We start from the raw sequence: 20063 nt of genomic DNA, 5'->3' as shown, positions 1-20063 counted from the left end.
CTACTACCTTTCGCAACTCGTGGTTCTTTTTATTACATTTATTACATTTACACGTTTGCTACTGCAGCCAGGCTTAAGAGTAAAACAGAAAAGCTGTGAAATATACGCAACAGTATCTTTTTGCATAAATAATTCTCCATACTGGTTTCACAGGCACCGTGTTGCTGCAACGCCAGCGAGAGACTCACGTGGAGGCGGTGCTGGCCGAGTCTGGAGGCCAACCTGGACCTCTCGACCGATCCAACGGGGGCAGCTCCAGCAGGGGCAGAGGGCCAGGCTTGCGTGCTGGAGCCTCGTCCAGCTCCAGGCTCTGCTGACGCAGCATCTCGTCCTGCAATACAAAAACGTGACGTTATTGTCCAACACGTCGTCCAACACTGGAAACATGACATAATAAGCACCTAATGTAAGGCAGGACAGATGTGAGCTACGTGTGTCGTCGCCCTTAGTAAAGGGGGATTGGCGTGAGAGTAGGGCTGACCTGCAAAAATAGGTATAAATCTGTTTAACAAGCACTGGCGTAAAGGTTGGGGAGACTCTACATTTATTATACGGAGACGAAATAGTACAATAAACAATAACTTAAAGAAATGAAACAAAATGCATCAAATAAAACAACAACAACAGCAACTACTCCTACTACTAATACTACTACCACCACTACCGCCGCAACTAATAATAATAATAATAATAACAATAATAATAATAATAACTAACTTGTTCAAGAAACGATGACAAATTTGTAGAACTTCAGCAGCGAGAGAAGAAGCACTTATATTTTCTTGTACACAAGTGCAATGCGCCTGTCTTTTCTTTCCATTAATGAGTCTATAACTCGGTCCACAAAGATCTGATCGCTGGATAGCTCTCCAAGTAGTGTCTTTTCTATTGCTAACGTGCTCAAACACGAGAGCCGAGTGTTGGACATTGAATTCCTCAAATAATTCTTCACTCTTTTAAGAGTACTCATGCTTCGTTCACAGCTTGCTGTAGTTGCGGGTAGGGTCAAAACCAAACGTAGCAACTTCGTTGTTTCTTCAAAACAAGGTCTAGATCATTGTTGATAGGATTCTTGAAGATAAGTGTTTTTTTCACATCAGCGTATATGTTACACATTGCATTTTGAAGTTTTTCTTGTTTGAAAAAAGGGTACTGTTATGATAACTGAAGCAGTTTCAACTTTGGGAATTCTTTTTGATAGTTCGGGAAACACTTTTCGTTCAAAAGTTCACAAACTGAATTTGGGGAAACTCTTGAAATCTTCTTTCCATCTGAACAATTTGCAAATCCAGTATCTCGTAAGTTAGTGCCCTGAGAGATGTCTTTTGACTGTCAAGGAATGATTAGTTGCCATTCAAACACAAATGCATTTAATGCATTCATCAACGAATGTTTCCGTTCTTAACTGTCGAAAGTTTCTCAGAACAATTCTTATTTCGTCTTGGCAAGCATTTATACTGACAGATTTTCACTGAAGAACATTGAAGAAATGAACGACATAAACAAAGCACCCTCCGTAGAAACAAAGCTAGTAGAAAAACGTAGGATCATCCATCTGTCGTTTCATTCTCACAGCAGAGCTCAAAGATTCTGGGTCCCACTGGGAGTCTGTATCACCAATTGTATAATTAAAAACACTATATAGCTCTGAGAAATGACAAGATATTGTTAAAACTGCCCAGGAATGAAAGCTCCAGCGAGTGTTGCTTGCATGTGGCAGTTTAAATCCTTTCTCAGTTTGCAATACAGTTCGTTTTGATGATTTGCTGAAAAACGAATGGATTGCAGTAAAATCACTTACAAACATGTGTACTTGTATGATTTTGGAAGCATGTAACAATACCAAATTCAGTTGGTGTGCGTAACAACGAATAAACAGCGCATAGGGACAGAACTGCTTCACCAATTGTTGTAGTCCTCTTTCTGTGCTCGCCATTACTGAAGCGTCATCATATGTTTGACTAACCACTTTTCTTTCCACATTCCATTCTTTCAATACTGCATGAATAATGATTGACAAACCTTCAGCGGTTTTATCTCCAGAAACATCGTAAAATCCAACGAATCTTTCCTCAATTTTGTCTGCAATACAGTATCTGAATATTATACTTATTTGACTCTTGCATGACACGTCTAATATTTCATCAGCTTGAATCGAACTGATATTGCAGTTCTGAATTTCAGATGTTATTTTCTCATTAAGTGCCAGAGTTATCATTTCTATTACATCATTCTGTACATCTGGAGAAGTTCCTTTAAAGGTTGAAGATAATGACAGATGGTCTTGGATTAACTGTTCTCCTTGAGCTAGTAAATCCAACAATTCCAGATAGTTATCTTTGTAGCTGGAGGGTTCATCTTCTCGATGGCCGCAAAAGGCTAGTTCTTGTTTACAAAGAAATACAATTGCCTGAATAATACAGGCCTATACTCTCGTGCTGGATGCAACTTGTTCGTTGTATTTTACTGCTGTCAGACGAGCGGCTTCAGAAAGGGCGTGCTCAATTCTATTTTTGCCCAATAACTGAAATGATTCTTTGTTCTGCAGGTGACGTTTTGATATCTGATGGTTTGGTGCTTTCCTGTCCAAGTTCTTTATTGTGCAAATGCCTTCATTGCACCATTCCTTTCCACCACCAAACAGAAGGCATATGTAACAATATAACCTGTTATTAACTGCATTCGCACTGAGCCAAGCATACTTTTCGTACCAGGCTGTTTGAAAAGTGAGTTTTTGTTTGCGTTCAATTAAAACTACACTGAGTATAGGAGTAGGTCGTTTGTCCTTCAATTCTCACTTTCTTTCGTGCGGTACGTTAATGTAGAAAAAGGTGTTTTCAATAAAAATTCTATAAGGTGTTCAGTTGCTCGCTCACTCATGTTGGTGATACAACGGAAATGTGCACTAAAAGCCCGCATCTCGTGGTCGTGAGGTAGCGTTCTCGCTTCCCACGCCCGGGTTCCCGGGTTGGTTTCCCGGCGGGGTTAGGGATTTTCTCTGCCTCGTGATGGCTGGGTGTTGCGTGATGTCCTTAGGTTAGTTAGGTTTAAGTAGTTCTAAGTTCTAGGGGACTGATGACCTAAGATGTTAAGTCCCATAGTGCTCAGAGCCATTTGAACCATTTTGTGCACTAAAATCACACAAGAATGACTATGAACACAAACCGCGCGGCTGTTCACATCCGTGTTAAAAGCCAGCATAGAAGCAGCAGAGACTGGTCTCGACACCTGCTAGCAAGTGCAGCGTACCGGCCTCCGTGGAAGAGGGGAGGTGGAGGGGGCGCAGACGCACACAGCCAGGTAAGGGAAGGGAGGCAGAGTCTGAGAGCAGTCGAGTCTCAAGCAGGCAGACACACCAACACTCAGGGTGCGGCGGCGCGGGCTACAAAGCTGGTGTCTTCGGACATTTAGAGCTCTTGGCAGAAAGTTATTTATATTTTTGTTATGAATTCCTCTTGCATCTTTTTTAAGCACGAATACAGGGGAGACTAAGTGTCAAAGTCTCCCCTCACGCTACGCCACTATTGACAAGGAGTAATTTCATCAAATTTGGCCCACTTATGATGTGCCAACTCGATAGTAGCACCTTGGTGAAAGCACTACAAGCACGCGTAAGTGTGGTTCGAAGAAGAGAGGTGCATGAGCTTTTAATGTAACCATAAACGCTCGATATTCGTGTTAAACCCATAGATTTCTATGTCACTGGACTAATTGGTGATGATGTTTCACTCCTTAGTGATACCCGATAGACACTAAGAAATTTTTCAAATTGCTGTATACCTATGCATACACACAGTTTTGTTTATACTGGCTGACATTTCAATGCATATAGAAAAATATACATCGTACAAAAAGTGCTGGAAAGAAGTGAAAAGTTATATACCATTTTTCACACAAACCAATGCTTATGGTGCTATCAATACTTTTCTGAAGCCCACAAACAACAAACTGGAAGAACAGAAAACTAAGTCATCCATACATCAAGTGAAAAATGTGATTGGACTGAGGCACATCGTGGTATCTTGGATGGATAGTCATCGTCAGATTTGAAAGTAATGTCGCGTCTGCTCCAGTGAAGTGTGCTGGGACACTTAATGTTCATATTGTATATTAATGACCGTGAAGACAATATTAATAGTAAAATACGGCTGCAGAAAGAAGCTGCATAACTATTCAATCAGAGTTTGCTAAGATTTCAACATGGTACAGAGATCGGAAACTTACTCTAAATGTTAAGAAACGTAAAAAATTGCACTTTTCGAAACGAGAAAAAGTTGTATCCTATGACTATAATATCAATGAGTCGATGTTGAAATCGGTCAAGTCATAAAAACGCCTGGGTGTAACACTGTGTAGCAATATGAAATGGAATGATCAGATACGTTCAGTCGTCAGCAAAGAAGCTGGCAGACTTCAAAAATGGCTCTGGGCACTATGGGACGTAACATCTGTGGTCATCAGACCCCTAGAACTTAGAACCTACTAAAACCTAACTAATCTAAGGACAGCCCGAGGCAGGATTCGAACCTGCGACCGTAGCGGTCACGAGGTTCCGGAGTGAAGCGCCTAGAACCGCACGGCCACACCGGCCGACTGGCAGACTTCGGTTTATGAAACGTCGCCTTTGAAAAATTATACAAGACTGTGCTTAAACTGACACACAATATTTTTAGCGCAACGCAAGCTGACTTGCAAAAATCCCTACAAAAGAATGGCCCTGACTAACATTAACCTATACCTTTCACAAATCACTTACCTCTCCAAAAATCTTCGTTACTCGAACTACTGCAATACAGCGAGCGCCACTACTGCCAGATAAATAAAAGATTCAAACTACTAAAGGCCCTAACTACTGATAGGCATAGTTAGCAAATGAAAGATTTTGATAGAGAACAATGTATTTACCTTAATATCATCAAACTTCATTATGTATATAGCAGTTCATGACATCCATTCTTACAAATTTCAAAACTCCGCCATTTCTCTCCCCACATCCACCACTGCTGGCGGCTAACCTCCAATTGCGCAACGCTACGAGCTGTTAACAGCCAACAGCCCAACACTACAATGGCCAACAACAATGCAAACCAGCCCAGACTGCACACAGTACAGCCAGTGATTTTCATAGCGCTACGTGGCGTTACCAATACAAAAACCTAAATAGCCTACTTACAGGTTTATTGTTAGAGTGCTGGGGATGTTAAATCAGTCTACAAAGGAGAGTGTTTACAAATCACTCCTGCAACCAGTTCTAAAATAGGGCTCAAGTGTGTTGTGCGGGACCGGTGGCAGAGCAGGGCAGTACGACTTGTCACACATTTGTTTAGTCCGTGGGAGAGTGTCACAGAGCCGGCCGGGGTGGCTGAGCGGTTCTAGGCGCTTCAGTCTGGAACCGCGCGACCGCTATGGTCGCAGGTTCGAATCCTGCCTCAGGCTTGGATGTGTGTGATGTCCTTAGGTTAGTTAGGTTTAGGTAGTACTAGGTTCTAGGGGACTGATGATCTCAGATGAAGTCCCGAAGTGCTCGGGGCCATTTGAACCATTTTTTAAGTGTCAGAGAGATATTGAAGGAACTGATATAACTCTGCAAGATAGACGTAAACTATCCCGAGAAAGTCTGTTAACAAAGTTTCAAGAACTGGCTATCAATGATGACTCTAGCAATACACTACAAGCCCCTACGTATCGCTCTCATAGGGATCGTGAGGATAGGATTAGAATAATTGCTGCATGTACAGAGGCATTCAAACAGTCATTCTTACCGCACCCCATACGTGAATGCAACAGGTAGGAAATCTAATAACTGGTACAATGTGACATGCCTTCTGCCATGCACCTCACGGTTCCTTGCAGAGTATACATGTACATTTAAAATGACTACATAATAAATGTGTAACAGAGTTGATTTATCTTAATGGATCATATAAAATGCATGGATAGCTTCTCTAACAAGCCATGCGAAACAAATTTGACAGGGACTCTTTGCAAATGATATACAGTAAATCTGGCATATTTCTACTACGATATTACTGTCACTTACCGCAAGCGATATCGCCTCATTTTTCTTCTACTGTTACATGGTTATTTTATTGACAGTATTTCACATTTGAATTTGTGAAGAAAGCTTTTCGTGCAGATGCGTTCACAGGGCGGTCTCAGATTCCTCTTTGTCAGCAGAAAGCAGTCAGTGGACGTCATTAAGTGAGCCTATCCTCCTCAGGGAGATGGGTAGTTTTTGCAGAGATAGGGATGTGGCCTGCTTTGTGCTATTTTTTTTAAGCAGAAATGTATCCTGTTCCTGTTAAGGACAGAGGGCTCTCTGCTACCACTGCCTTCCCCAGAGAATAATTGAGTATGATATTTTTTTTTCTTCCCTGGGTGAATATGAAAGGACAAGTTGCCATGGCCCTGTCCAGTCAGTGTGAAGAAGATGGTTGCTTTCGCTTGAAACAAAAATTGTTTATGCAATCAAATATGTCATCCTGCCGAAGTGCATGGAGCGAAGAAGCCAAACAATCAAGAAGACGCTGCACCGTGCCAATACCAACGTCGTGTTAACTGAAATGCATTTTGTAGCCAGCCGGGGTGGCCGAGTGGTTCTAGTTGCTACAGTCTGGAACCGCGCGAGCGCTGCGCTCGCAGGTTCGAATCCTGCCTCGAATCATTGATATGTGTGATGTTATAGGGCACTGATGACCTCAGAAGTTAAGTCACATAGTGCTCAAAGCTATTTGAACCATTTTGCATTTTGTACATGAGGAGTGGGAAGTTTCTCTGGTGCGTTCCCAAGTTTTGTTGTAAAATAAGTGATATTTTCATCTGCAACATTGGCATCAGCACTGTCTCTTCCCCTCCATGTAGAGTGTTTTTGAAAAGTATGGAGCGGAACGTGGAGTATGAAGATTCGTGGCAAATGGTTCAAATGGCTCTGAGCACTAGGCGACTTAACATCTGTGGTCATCAGTCGCCTAGAACTTAGAACTAAGTAAACCTAACTAACCTAAGGACATCACACACATCCATGCCCGAGGCAGGATTCGAACCTGGGACCGTAGCAGTCTCGCGGTTCCGGACTGAGCGCCTAGAACCGCGAGACCACCGCGGCCGGCGAAGGTAGCGCGATCCATAGTCGGAGCAGCTCGCTACATAGTTGTTCTGGGACGCAACTTGCGTTACGTATTTCATCATAACAGGCAACAGTATTTTATGGCAATATCATAATCCAGGACACACTGCGCACACAGCAAACAGACATACAACTTTCACTACAGATACGTCGTATACTGTTGACATGAATTGGGAAGCCTCACATTTGACTGTGTCTTTCAACGTCCACATGTGCATCCCCATTATACTGACAGGTGGTGTGCATAGGTCGTTCCTATAAAGTAAAATCTTTAATGTTAATCATAACTAAACATTTGGCCTCACAAATACATGGAAGAGTAACCTTTGTGTGAAAATTACCAATAAATTTTATGTTAACATTGAAAAGTCACGACACTGAGGTTGTAGGTTTACAGAAGGTGGAAAGTCATTATCAGGTCATGTAATTGTTTTCTCCAGTCATTTCAGAACTTTACTCCTGTATTCATACATTTTTACCCGTTTTAGTTTAGTCAACAATTTATTTCTTCTTGGTCCTGATTGGGCGACTAACAACGGTATTATAATCATGTGTATTGTTAAAGTGGATTTGTAAAATACGAGGGTCATTCAGTACAAAATGCCCCACATTTTTTTTAAAAAAATGCCATTAATGTACATAGAAAAACGTTGCTGCTTCACATCTGATGTTTGTTCAGTCCGCCGATGACGTTTTCAACCGTTCTGGTAGATGGCAGAGCCGTAGTATAGCGTCAAAGTGGCTTCTACAAACTACTCACGTTACAAGCAGCGTGCTGTTATTGAATTCTTGTGTGCGGAAAAGAAACCGTGGTGAACATCCATAAACGTTTGTGAACAGCGTATGGCGATGCTGCAGTCAGGAGATGGGTAAAGAAAATTACAGCTTCGGGAAATACAGAAACAGAGCTCCATGATCAGCGACGATCGGGATGTCCTGTCACTGCCACTGGCCATGAATCGTGCTCATGCGATTACTCGTGCCGAACGGCGTATCCCAACACGGCAATTGGCTCTAAAGTTGTCGGCCAGCATCGGAAGTGCGTCTGAAATGATCGAGACTCTCGGATATTCAAAGAGGTGCTGACGATGAGTTCCACGAATGCTCACAGCAGACCACAAGATACAAAGACAGGCCATTTCATCTGAACTGTCGATGCTTAAAGATTCTCTATAGGGAACACACTTTGAAGACCATTAGAGTGACAGTCATGCAGTGAAAACATGACTACGCCTACAGTACAGGAGCTTTCACCACCAGGGAATATATGCTGTTCCACAACGTTGGCGCACGGCCATAGAACGTGATGGAGACTACATAGGAAATTTGGATATGTACAAGACATGTTGATGTAGATTCTCACCACATTCTGACTCTTAACACTAAATATGTTCTGAGAAAAAATGTAGGCCATTACTTATTGAACTACCTTCGATTTTGCTTTATAATTTGGACACTGTACTTCCGTTTTCTGTCTAAAGAAGACTCGGTTAACCGGATAATGCTGTGTCATCACCTGTTTATTACAATAAACACCATAATGTTCCAAACTTGCTAGAAAACACTTCCTGTTGTGACTTTTTATCCATCAACAAAACATACTGAAAACATTTTGTTTTGTATGAAGTGAGAAAATGGGTGATCTTACGGAGTCCAGTGGAAAATGACTCTGAGAAGTTCGGGATACGAAATTCTCACCACTGAAACTTTTTCGTTGAAGATCGTCGTACTACGAATCCTTCTTTCAATAGTAGAACAAACACTATAAACACATGTAGGACTAGCGCATGTCATCAACTGCAGTCGGCGAACTCTTACCAGAAGTGCTTGCCTTCCAGACGTCTCCGTAGCAGGACTTTCTGTGCCTAATATTCAGCGCCGCTGAAACGCGTGGATCTGGACTTTGGGGTGGCATACGAGCTAACACATTAGCACAAGGTATGGAATAAATCACGCTGCCCTGTTCTTCAGTCGTCATTTAATTTCATTTACCGTTTTTCAGAAGTACAGAATGCGCAGAGCACGAAGATATAGAAACTACGGAGATCCGATTATTATTATTTAACTTGAATTCAGAACTTCATAACCAACAATAATGTGAACAATATCGGAATTGTGAGTCCACCTTGATGCAAAACACCTTGTTATTTGTTTACTTATTTATTCCCCAAACTGCCGGCCGCTGTGGCCTAGCGGTTCTTGGCGCTTCAGTCTAGAACCGCGCGACCGCTACGGTCACAGGTTCGAATCCTGCTTCGGGCATGGATGTGTGTCATGTCCTTAGGTTAGTTAGGTTTAAGTAGTTCTAAGTTCTAGGGGACTGATGACCTCAGATGATAAGTCCCATAGTGCTCAGAACCATTTGAACCATTTTTTATTCCCCAAACTAATTTCAGCGACAAATACCACCACCATCAGTGGGTTCTTTAAATCTTATTTATTCTTTGTTGTGATATGTTTTTAAGAATCATTGTCGCTGTTTGCGGCGTATTTTCTGTGCTATTTCCGTCATCGTTTTTTCTTAGCGTACATCATGTCATCTGCAAAGTTGTTTGCTAATAGGCGGAAGCCATACCCTATAATTTAAATGCAAATGCGGAAAGAAAGGATGAGATCTGCAGATCCAAAAGATGAATATATATCATCGATGAAACTTCCTGGCAGATTAAAACTGTGTGCTGGACCGAGACTCGAACTCGGGACCTCGGCACACAATTTTAATCTGCCAAGAAGTCTCATATCAGCGTACACTCCGCTGCAGAGTGAAAACCTAATTATGTATCATGGATGTTCTCAAGCCCACGTACAGGTTTCTGGCCGATTCTGAACGTCTAAAAACGTGTGTTCGTGGCAAAATCCAGAATCCAGATGAGTTTCTAAATTCACTCATGTGGAAACGATGCTCTAAATCCACATTTCCATCTGCTACAGTTGTCAGAATTGCTACGTGTGATGCTGCTCTTGAGTTTAATAATTAGAACGTAGTGAGGATGAAGATATTAGAGAGAATGGGTTTTAGGACACGAAATTTCACTCAAGACATCTTGAGAAAAATAGATTTAGAGCTCCTCTTTGTTCTCTGCAGTTGAAAAGTCAGATGAAGAACTGATAAAGGAAATAAGGCAGAAAACAAGAAACCTCAAGAGAAGCCTTGAAGGGAAAGATGGTCCTAGTACAAAACTGGGGCCTTCTCAAGACGTGACATAATGTAAAACGTTAGCATAATGTTCAAATGGATTTTTTTTTTAAACTTTCTTTAATTTATATGCCTTTTCCTCACAATCTATGAAGGCTAGACTAATGAAATTTTGTACAGTTATTTCTATGAGCCCAATAAATGTTGTCTCGCGTAAATTTTGAAATTCTGAGTGTAAACTGAGATAAGGAACATAGTGCTTGGAATTTTCCATAATTTTAACATTATTCTTAAAGAATTATAATTAAAAGAATTATTATAATTCTCCTGTTAGATGTATTCAAAAATCTCATAAGAGTAGATGACTATATACAAAGAGATAAGGAGAGAAAAGTTTGTAGAAATCCCTTGAATAGATTCTGGAGAAAGATAACCTGCATTTTTCTTAAATAAAAATTTTTAAGTCCATAAAATGTGAAACATATATAATCCGAGAAGCTTAACAGTAAATGTGTTAACTTCATTTAAGGCATAGTACAAAATTTCATTGCGGTATCTTAAAAATTGTAGAGTTGGTGCACATTTTAAAAAGTGTGTGTTTTTCATGAACGACCCCCCTTAAGGAACAAGTAAGAAATGGTATAGTCCATACAATTATGAGTAATGTGTCTGTCACAGCCCAGAGTCTCATGAAAATATGTATCCTGACAACATATATAGTACGAATCAACCACCACAAAATCTCACAGCTAGGAGTATGGCAGCAGAGCCCACTCTTTCTTCTATTTTGCAAGGTGAGTCTCTAAAAACACATGTAATATTCAAGTGTTATTTACTGTACATAAAAGTGTACACTTGACCATTTTTATTAAATCTTCTAAGGTGCGTTACCCAAAACGTATAACGAGCAACAAAAATTATAGTTTATCACAGGAGTTTTACAAGGTGAGGTCACCCACTGGGTATCCAAAACCACGGAGTATAGTCAAACATATGAGCAGTGAGAGAATACTTTTTTAATGAAGTGTTGAACCAAGTGCATAGTGGAGACGTCGCGATAGGAACTTTTTAATCCTGAACCTTGTAATGGCAAACAAGGGAAACTAAGAAAATGTTTTGAGAGGTGTTTAAATAAAACTCCTTTCTGTGACGAAACAGCATTCTACAGAGATGTGTTATGCATACTTAACTATCTATCGATCGATATCAGAGAAAAAGTGGAACAAGTCCCCGAAACTAATCTGGAATATTTTCCACCCATTCTAGATTCAACTGATTTTATAAACAACTACATAAGAGCCAACGGTAATAACAATAAGAGTCATCGAAATAGAAATAACTTAGTACAGTAGCAATCACTAGCATTCAGCTTCCTTGCTCCACCACTGGGTCCTCAAACGTTGGGTGGTTGAATGTCAAATAGCAGTTCTCTGAAGAATAAAAGAATTGCAACTGGTGACAGATATCACCCCACCTATCTAAATAATGGAACACGGCCATGGAATAATCATAATAGTTAGAACCGGACGTTTCAGTTTAAATCCGAAAAGTAACACAAGGGAAATTATCTGTTAGTTTGTCCTACAAGTTCGGAAATCGAAGGACTATATCCCGATAGGAATCACTTGTGTATATAAGTAACTAATAAAGCTGGAAAGAGGACACAAGGTTCATTAACCATAATTATTTAAGTGATATACTGATGACTACCTATGCAGATGGGCATCACTGAGTGTCTTAGGACAGTAACTGAAGTAAAATAAAATAAAAGCAAATAACCATGACTCTGATTTCATGGAATAAGTTATATCCTGTCTTACATCTCAGGTGTTATAATCCAGTGCAGTCTTTCATCATAGTCACCAGTAAAATTCCGTCTTTGTTTGTGAACATGAAGTCCATGAAGAGGTGGAAATGGTCTCCAAGTGGCCAAACATAATCATCTCCAGACAAAAATCGGTCCTATATAAACATAGCCTATAGCATTATGCAGCCACCGTCAGCTTGCACAGTGCTTTGTTGACAACTAGGCTCCATGGCTTCATGATGTCTGCGCCACACTCGGACCCTACTATCGGCTCTGACCAAATGAAATCGGGACTTATCTGATCAGACAACCCGTTAACAGTCATCTTGAGTCCAACCGATATGGTCATGGGCCCATGAGAGGCACTGCAGGCGATATCGTGCTGTTAGCAAAGGCACTCGCGTTGGTCGCCTGCCGCCATATTCCATTAACGTCAAATTTCACCGCACTGTCTTAACGGATTCGTTCGACGTACGCCCCACATTGATTTCTGTGGTTATTTCACACAAGGTTCTTTGTTTGTTGGATCTGACTGCTCTACCAAAACGCCGCAGCTCTCGGTCATTAAGTAGGCCACTGCGTTGTCCTTGGTGAGAGATAATGCCAGAAATTTGATATTCTCGGCACACTCTTGATACTGTGGATCCCTAATATTGAATGCCCTAACGTTTTCCGAAATGGAAAGTCCCATGCGTCTAGCTCCAACTACCATTCCGCGTTCAAAGTTTGTTAATTCCCGTCTTGCGGCCATAATCACGTCGGACACGTTTCACATGAATCACCTGAGAAACAAATGACAGCTTCGCCAATTTACTGCCCTTTCATACCTTATATACGCGGTGCTACCGCCATCTGTATATATGCATATCCCATGACTTTTATCACTCCAGTGTAATGTTTCCTACTTATGTTGTATAGGTGAATACCCAAACAACGAATGAGTCACACATGAATTATATTTTTCCCCGTAATTTCGTGATAAAGTATCTGATTGCCTCCTTTGGTTGAGATTGTTATCTGCACGATTTGTCATTTATGACACGATTTTTTGTGATCGAAAGCTTTTGCATTAAACAGCAGCCAATGAGCGAGTGGCGTTGCGTTATGTAGTGTTTCGGGATATTTGTAAACATCCCAATACACCACTGGAAAGCCGCCGACAAGAGAGGCTCGTGAGTAAGTTGAATAAGGACAAATGTAGTGGGAAAGCGAAACTGTGTGTTTTCCTTGCTTGTATGCAGTGAATGTGAAGCAGTGGTGGAGCCGGCGAGAAGGGGACCAGTAAAACAGTAGTACAACCACTAGTTATCTGAGAGTCATTTGTGTCATGGAGCAGCATGTGCCTGAATCCGAGAGCCATGGACTGAACGACGCACCAACAAGGGCATAATGAACAATTGAAGAGCGGTAGTTCTTTTCCTGTTTTCTTCTCAGTTCCTACAATATACCTGTACGGACGTTTTGAACGAACTCAAGAGAGTAGTATTACCATAGCGATTGTTAGTTACCGGTATGTTGTAAAAAATAATAGTAAGATTGTTGGTCGAAATATACCCTTGTTTTTGAGAAGTGTGGCTATTTATTTAGTAGCGGACTAGAGAGAACTTGTGGAAACATTCAAGGAATCTTCACCACGGTTGGATCGACAGGGAGATGGTACGGAGGGATCCGGACCACAAAAAACTCTGAGAAGAAAGGATAAAACTAATACTACTTTCATCTGGCGGTGTATTAGGGTCGGCTAAAAGTTGCCCTGTTTTATCGGCCTCGGACGAAACTTCCTGCTAGGACTGGTATAAGACTCACCACAAATCTTACAAAATAAACAACACCAGGAAAAGAAGAAACCACTTTGAAACGCAACAGATGCATCAGAATATGGCATAGCGGCAGAAGTATTTCATGGGAAACGGACACAGGAGAGGGAGAACATAAAACCATTGCTTTCGCTAGTCGCACCCTCGACAAACATGAGTTGAATTATACAGGAACGGAGAAAGAACTACTTGCTGTGGTATGGAGCTTAAAGAAATTTGAAACACTGATTTGGGGTTCAGAAATTGTTATATATATACTGATCACCAAGAATTGATATTCTTAATGGAAAGTCGTTTATTACATAGGAGGCTCATGAGATGAACATTGTTTGAACAACAGTTTCAGATACAAATAGAGAACATTAAATTGCGTACCAGATGCTTTATCACGATTGCCATTAGGAATGAGTAATTCTCAGAGAACTACGGGACCAGTAATGATTTTTAATATAAATTTTATGAAAAAATAAGCTATACGAAAGAAGAAGTACATGTATTAGCTAGTAAAATCAGGCAAGGAATGACGAAGAAGAGTTAAATCTTAAAATGTTAAAGTATGAGAAAAATGACTTAACACCCACAGAAGACAAACTTTGGACAGTGATCAATCAATTGTTGTTTTGGAGAGAGAATACAAATACATCACATTGCAAATTATGTGTACGTGAGTGTGAACTGAATGATTTAATTTGGTTTACACGTAAAGGTTATGGGCAGTTTGGAATAAGGAAGTGTATAAAACATATGATAAAGATTTAGCATTTTAAACACCTAGGTAAGAAAGTTGTAAGATTACTATCAACCTGTCAAGTCTGTCCAAAAGTGAAGGAAAATAATAAAGGATCACATTACACAATGTATACTGTAATACCTAGAGCTGTACATGATTTAAGAGCTTCGGATTTTATGGACCATTACCAACAAGTCCGATATATTTATGTTCTATTAGAGTGTTGTTCTAAACATGTTACATAATATCAAATTAAAGAAGCTAACATAAAAACCGTTGCAAACTGTATGCGTAAACATTTTGTAGAGGTAGGAAAACCTAAGAGATTATTAATGGATAATGGTTCATAGTTTGTCAGCCAATCATTTAAAGAGTTTCTAGCTTAGGAGAACATAAGACACGTCTCGATATCAAAATATAATCCAAAATCGAATCTGTGTGAAAGATTTATGACAGAGACAGGACCTTTAGGCAGAACTTACTGTTCACTGAGACATACAACTTGGGCAAAATTAGTGCCAGAGTTTCAAATGGTTTTGAATGAACTACCCCATTTGTCTATGGGACTGTCTCCCATACATATACAACGAAAAAAAATTATAGGGGAACCACTATTAAAATTCTTCAAATGACCAGAGATACAGCAGGAAGACAGTGCTAACTTCGACAATATAGTAGATAATCGATTGCATACATGAGGTGATAAAAGATTACGAAAGTATAATATGTCAGCAATAAACCCAAATTTGAAATAAACGATCTTGTGTTGGTACAAGAGGAACATCATAGCTCTAATCTTAAAAAAGAAACGCAGAAATTTTTTCTGAAATACGCAGGACCATTTAAGATCATGGATAGTTCACAACCGAAAGCATGCTATTTAATTGAGTCACATACTGGTTAGGAGAAAGGTTTACATAATGCCAACAAACTAAAGAAACATAATCAAACTGTGTAATAAATAAAATATATATATATATATATATATATATATATATATATATATATATATATTCGCATCATAAATTAGGAGGGGAGGGAGGACAAGCAACCAAGAACTAAATAGTATTTGACATGACTACAACAATATGATGAAAAATAGAAAGATAGGGTAGAGGTACAGACAATGGATTAATAGAAGAGGGCAGTAGAAACAGTAATGTTATGAATCGGTAATCTAGCTGGAGCTTGGGTTTTAAGAAAAGAGAGAACAAAAGAAAGAACAGATTGCAATTAAGAATACTTAGATATGTAGTGTCGTGAATAGATGAGTTAAGATATGAAGAAGGTAGTAAGCAAAAGACTTAACACCTGAAATAGAGTACAGACATTAAAATCATAAGGGAACCTCAAAGTAATATGGGAGAAGGTAGAGAGAAAAGTAATGGAAGATATAAATATATCTGAAATGTGTAGTGTACTCTCTAATTAGGAATGATGAATAACAGGCACATAGGTGGACCTAAGAGATGCTGACCTATACTGTGCGGGCCCGAGCACCACGAAAGGATTGACCTGTACCATAGTATAATATGAATTAATATGGGGCACTACCACACTGAAGGAAATATAAATCTTTTACTGCACTAAGAAGCAGAAGTGGTCTTTGGTGGAAGTGAGGATAAGTATTGTTAAAAGGATAATCCATAGTATTTAAGGACGAATAATATTGTGATATCTAAGTATATCAGAATAAATGTCTCACAAGTATCCAGTACAGATAGTAAAATTGTCTTAAATCAGAAACGAAAATGGCTCATTGGCTATGAGGGTAAGAGGATCACAAACTATAAGGAACGTAAGAACAACATTAATGACAAGTAATATGTTTGTACTACAATGCGCGTTCCTCAGATACTTCGCGTGCTCTAGAAAAGCTAGCGATAGTATTAAAGAGGGTAACATGATATGAAAAATAATATTACAAGTACGAAGAAAATGAATAAATCCTGCCACACACGGACTAAGTAGTTAAGTACTTAACTGAACATAGTCACAAGTGACAACTAACGATTATAAAAAGTTATGTTGGAGAGATTATGTAAAGGCAGTTTTAAGATGTAAGAGTAGGATGATAATAACAGAATTGTTAGTAAAAATGTATATGTATCTAGAGACTTAAGCACGAGATCTTTTGTCTGAGTGGCGGGTCATGTAGTGCTTCGGGATATTTGTAAACATTCCAACACACCATTGGAAACCCGTCGACAAGAGATGCTCGTAAGTTAGTTGAATAAGGATAAATGTAGTGGCAAATGAAATTGTGTGTTTTCCTTTCCTGTTTGCAATGAATGTGGAGCTGTGGTGGAGCCGGCGAGAAGGGGACCAGTGAAACAGTATTACAACCACTGGTGGTCCGGGAGTCATTTGTGCCATGGTGCAGCGAGTACCTGGGTCCGAGAGCCATGGACTAAACGACGCACCAACAAAGGCGTAATGAACAACTGAAGAGCGGTAGTTGTTTTTCTGTTTCTCTTTTAGGTCCTACAATATACCTGCACGGGCGTTTTGAATGTACTCGAGAGTAGTATTAGCATAGTAATTGTTAGTTATGTTGTAAAAAGTAATAATAAAAATGTTGGGCGAAATATACCACTGCTTGTAAGAAGTGTGGACATATATTTCGTAGCGCAGTAGACAGCTTGCGGAAGCATTCCAGAAATCTTCAACGCAGTAAGGATCCGGAAGAGAGAAGAGAGGATAAAGCTAATACTAATTTCATCTGGGGGTGTATTGGAGTCGGCAAAATATTGCCCTGTTATATTGGCCAGGGCCCCAACTTACCGCTAGGACTGGTATAAGACCAATCATAAATACTACAAAATGAACAACAGCAAGAAAAGAAGGAACCACTTGGCAAGGCAACAGATGCATCAGAATATGGCATAGCGGCTAAAGTATTTCAAGGGAAACGGACCCAGGAGAGGGAGAACATAAAATCATTGCTTTTGCTAGTTGCAGCCTAGACAAACACGAGTTGAATTATACATAAACGGAGAAAGAATTACTTGCTGTCGTATGCACCCCAGTTGCTATATATGTCTATCGAGAGTACCAATTATGTTGAAAAGTGTTACCGTCTTTGTAAGGACGCGAAATTTCCCTTCCCTATTAATCACACATTCTCAACGCACAAGAAAAGTTAAGTGTAAAATGTAAATAACCGTACCCTGAAGAAAATATGCCATTTGAATTTCTGATTATCCAGTAATTAAAATACCCGTTAGTGAGCCCACACCCTGTATTGAGTAATCTACAAATAAGGAAATGAGAAAAATACACTTTGCTGAAGCATCTGAATACTTAACTATATTTTGTGGATTCTTAACACTTAGAGAAATGGAATATTGTGTGAAATGCTGGTAGGTAGTGATACGAAATAACTACATCGCCTACTGAAAAAGCTTATTGACAATGAAAATACGTTTACTTACAGGTGTTGGAATGTTGCGGAGGCGGACAGTGTGTGAATTCATGTAAAGTCTTCGCCTTTTGCTTTTAATGGCACCAAAAGTTGCGTAATCTGGACACACACACACACACACACACTCGGAGTGTTACGACGTTTAACACTGACTATTTACGTAACGGCCGGCGTGAGAGCGTGACGCGTCCAAGACTTGCAATCTCACTGTGGTGTGGTTTAAATTCGATTGTTGTTGAAATCACGGTGCAGCATTCTTAAAGAACATGTAAAAGGTGTTCTACGAGGTTTCGGGATTGCAGCCAGATCTTGTTGACTTCTTCCCACAATATTTCGGCTGGTCACCATCCAGCCATGTTCAGGTGAGTGTCAGCAACTGGAGGGAGCTAGTTCACGGTGTTGACTTTATAGCAAAAGTCTGCGCAGAACGAGCATGCGCACTGGCGACCGTCGCAGGAGTGTCCTCTATCTCGGCGAATACTATTCCATATCTGGCGCGCAGGCGAATGCGTAGAGATGAAACTACTACATCTACATCTACATCTACATGGATACTCTACAAATCACATTTAAGTGCCTGGCAGAGGGTTCATCGAGCCACCTTCACAATTCCCTATTATTCCAGTCTCGTATAGCGCGCGGAAAGAACGAACATTTACGAGCTCTGATTTCCATTATTTTATTACGGTGGTCGTTCTTTCCTGTGTTGGTCGGCATCAACAAAATATTTTCGCATTCGGAGGAGAAAGTTGGTGATTGCAATTTCGTGAAAAGATACTGCCGCAACGAGAACCGCCTTTGTTTTAATTATGTCCATCCCAAATCCTGTATCATTTTAGCGACACACTCTGCTATTTTGCAATAATACAGAAAGTGCTGCCCTTCTTTGAACTTTCTCGATGTACTCCGTCAATTCTATCTGATAAGCATCCCACACCGCACTGCAGTATTCCAAAACAGGACGAACAAGCGTAGTGTAGGCAGTCTCCTTAGGTGATCTATTACATTTTCCAAGTGTCCTACCAATAAAACGCAGTCTCTTGTTAGCCTTCCCCACAACATTTTCTATGTGTTCCTTCCAATTTAGGAGTTCGTAATTGTAATACCTAGGTAATTAGTTGAACGTACTGCCTTTGGATTCGATTGATTTATATTGTAACCGAAGTGTAGCGGATTCCTTTTAGCGAACGTGTGGATGACCTCACACTTCTCGTTACTTAGTGTCAATTGCCAGTTTTCGCACCATACAGACATCTTTTCTAAATAGTTTTGCATTCTATTTTGATCTTCTGATTACTTTACTAATTGATACACGACAGCCTCATATGAAAACAACCTAAGACGGCTGTCTCAGAAATCGTTTATATAGATAAGGAATAGTTAAAGGCCTATAGTACTACCTTGGGGAACGCCAGAAATCACTTTTCTTTTACTCAATGACCTTGCATCAATTACTATGACCTGCGACCTCTCTGACAGGAAATCATGAATCCAGTCACACAAATGAGACGATATTTTATAAGTACGCAATTTCACTACAAGCTGCAAGTGTGGTACAGTGTCGAAAGCCTTGCGGAAATCCAGAAATACGGAATCCATTTGAAATCACCGGTCAATAGCACTCAAAACTTCGTGTCAGTAAAGAGCTAGTTGCCGGCTGCTGTGGCCGAGCGGTTCTAGGTGCTTTAGTCTGGCAGCGCGCTGCTGCTACCGTCGCAGGTTCCAATCCTGCCTCGGGCATGTAAGTGTGTGATGTCCTCAGGTTGGTTAGGTTTAAGTAGTTCTAAGTCTAGGCGCTGATGACCTCAGACGTTAAGTCCCATAGGGCTTAGAGCCATCTGAAATTTGAAACAGCAACTTATGTTTCACAAGAACAATCTTTTCTAAATCCGTGTTGACTGTCTGTCAGTAGACTGCTTTCATCGTGGATAATTCATTATGTTCGAACACGGTACATGCTCCAAAATCCTGCCGCATATCGACGTTAATGATATGGGCCTGTAATTCAGTGGATTACTCCTAC

At 40.2% G+C, this 20063-nt stretch overlaps 1 protein-coding gene across 2 annotated transcripts in view; it reads right to left on the bottom strand.

The window, feature by feature from the left end:
- The window catches only part of LOC126354750 (proton-coupled amino acid transporter-like protein CG1139), a 123420-nt gene that overhangs the window by 80235 nt on the left and 23122 nt on the right, over positions 1 to 20063 (bottom strand). The window contains exon 2 of one of the 2 annotated variants that reach the window (XM_050004628.1): positions 189 to 331. In XM_050004628.1, coding sequence (XP_049860585.1) covers positions 189 to 325 — 137 coding nt within the window. In that variant the 5' untranslated portion in view covers positions 326 to 331. Of the gene's footprint in view, positions 1 to 188; positions 555 to 20063 lie in introns of those variants that run through there. The other variant, XM_050004630.1, reaches the window with a different exon arrangement.

The sequence above is a fragment of the Schistocerca gregaria genome, chromosome 3 (assembly GCF_023897955.1).
Source record: "Schistocerca gregaria isolate iqSchGreg1 chromosome 3, iqSchGreg1.2, whole genome shotgun sequence".
Lineage (NCBI taxonomy): Eukaryota > Metazoa > Arthropoda > Insecta > Orthoptera > Acrididae > Schistocerca > Schistocerca gregaria.
This window is presented reverse-complemented; position numbering and strand designations above follow the sequence as displayed.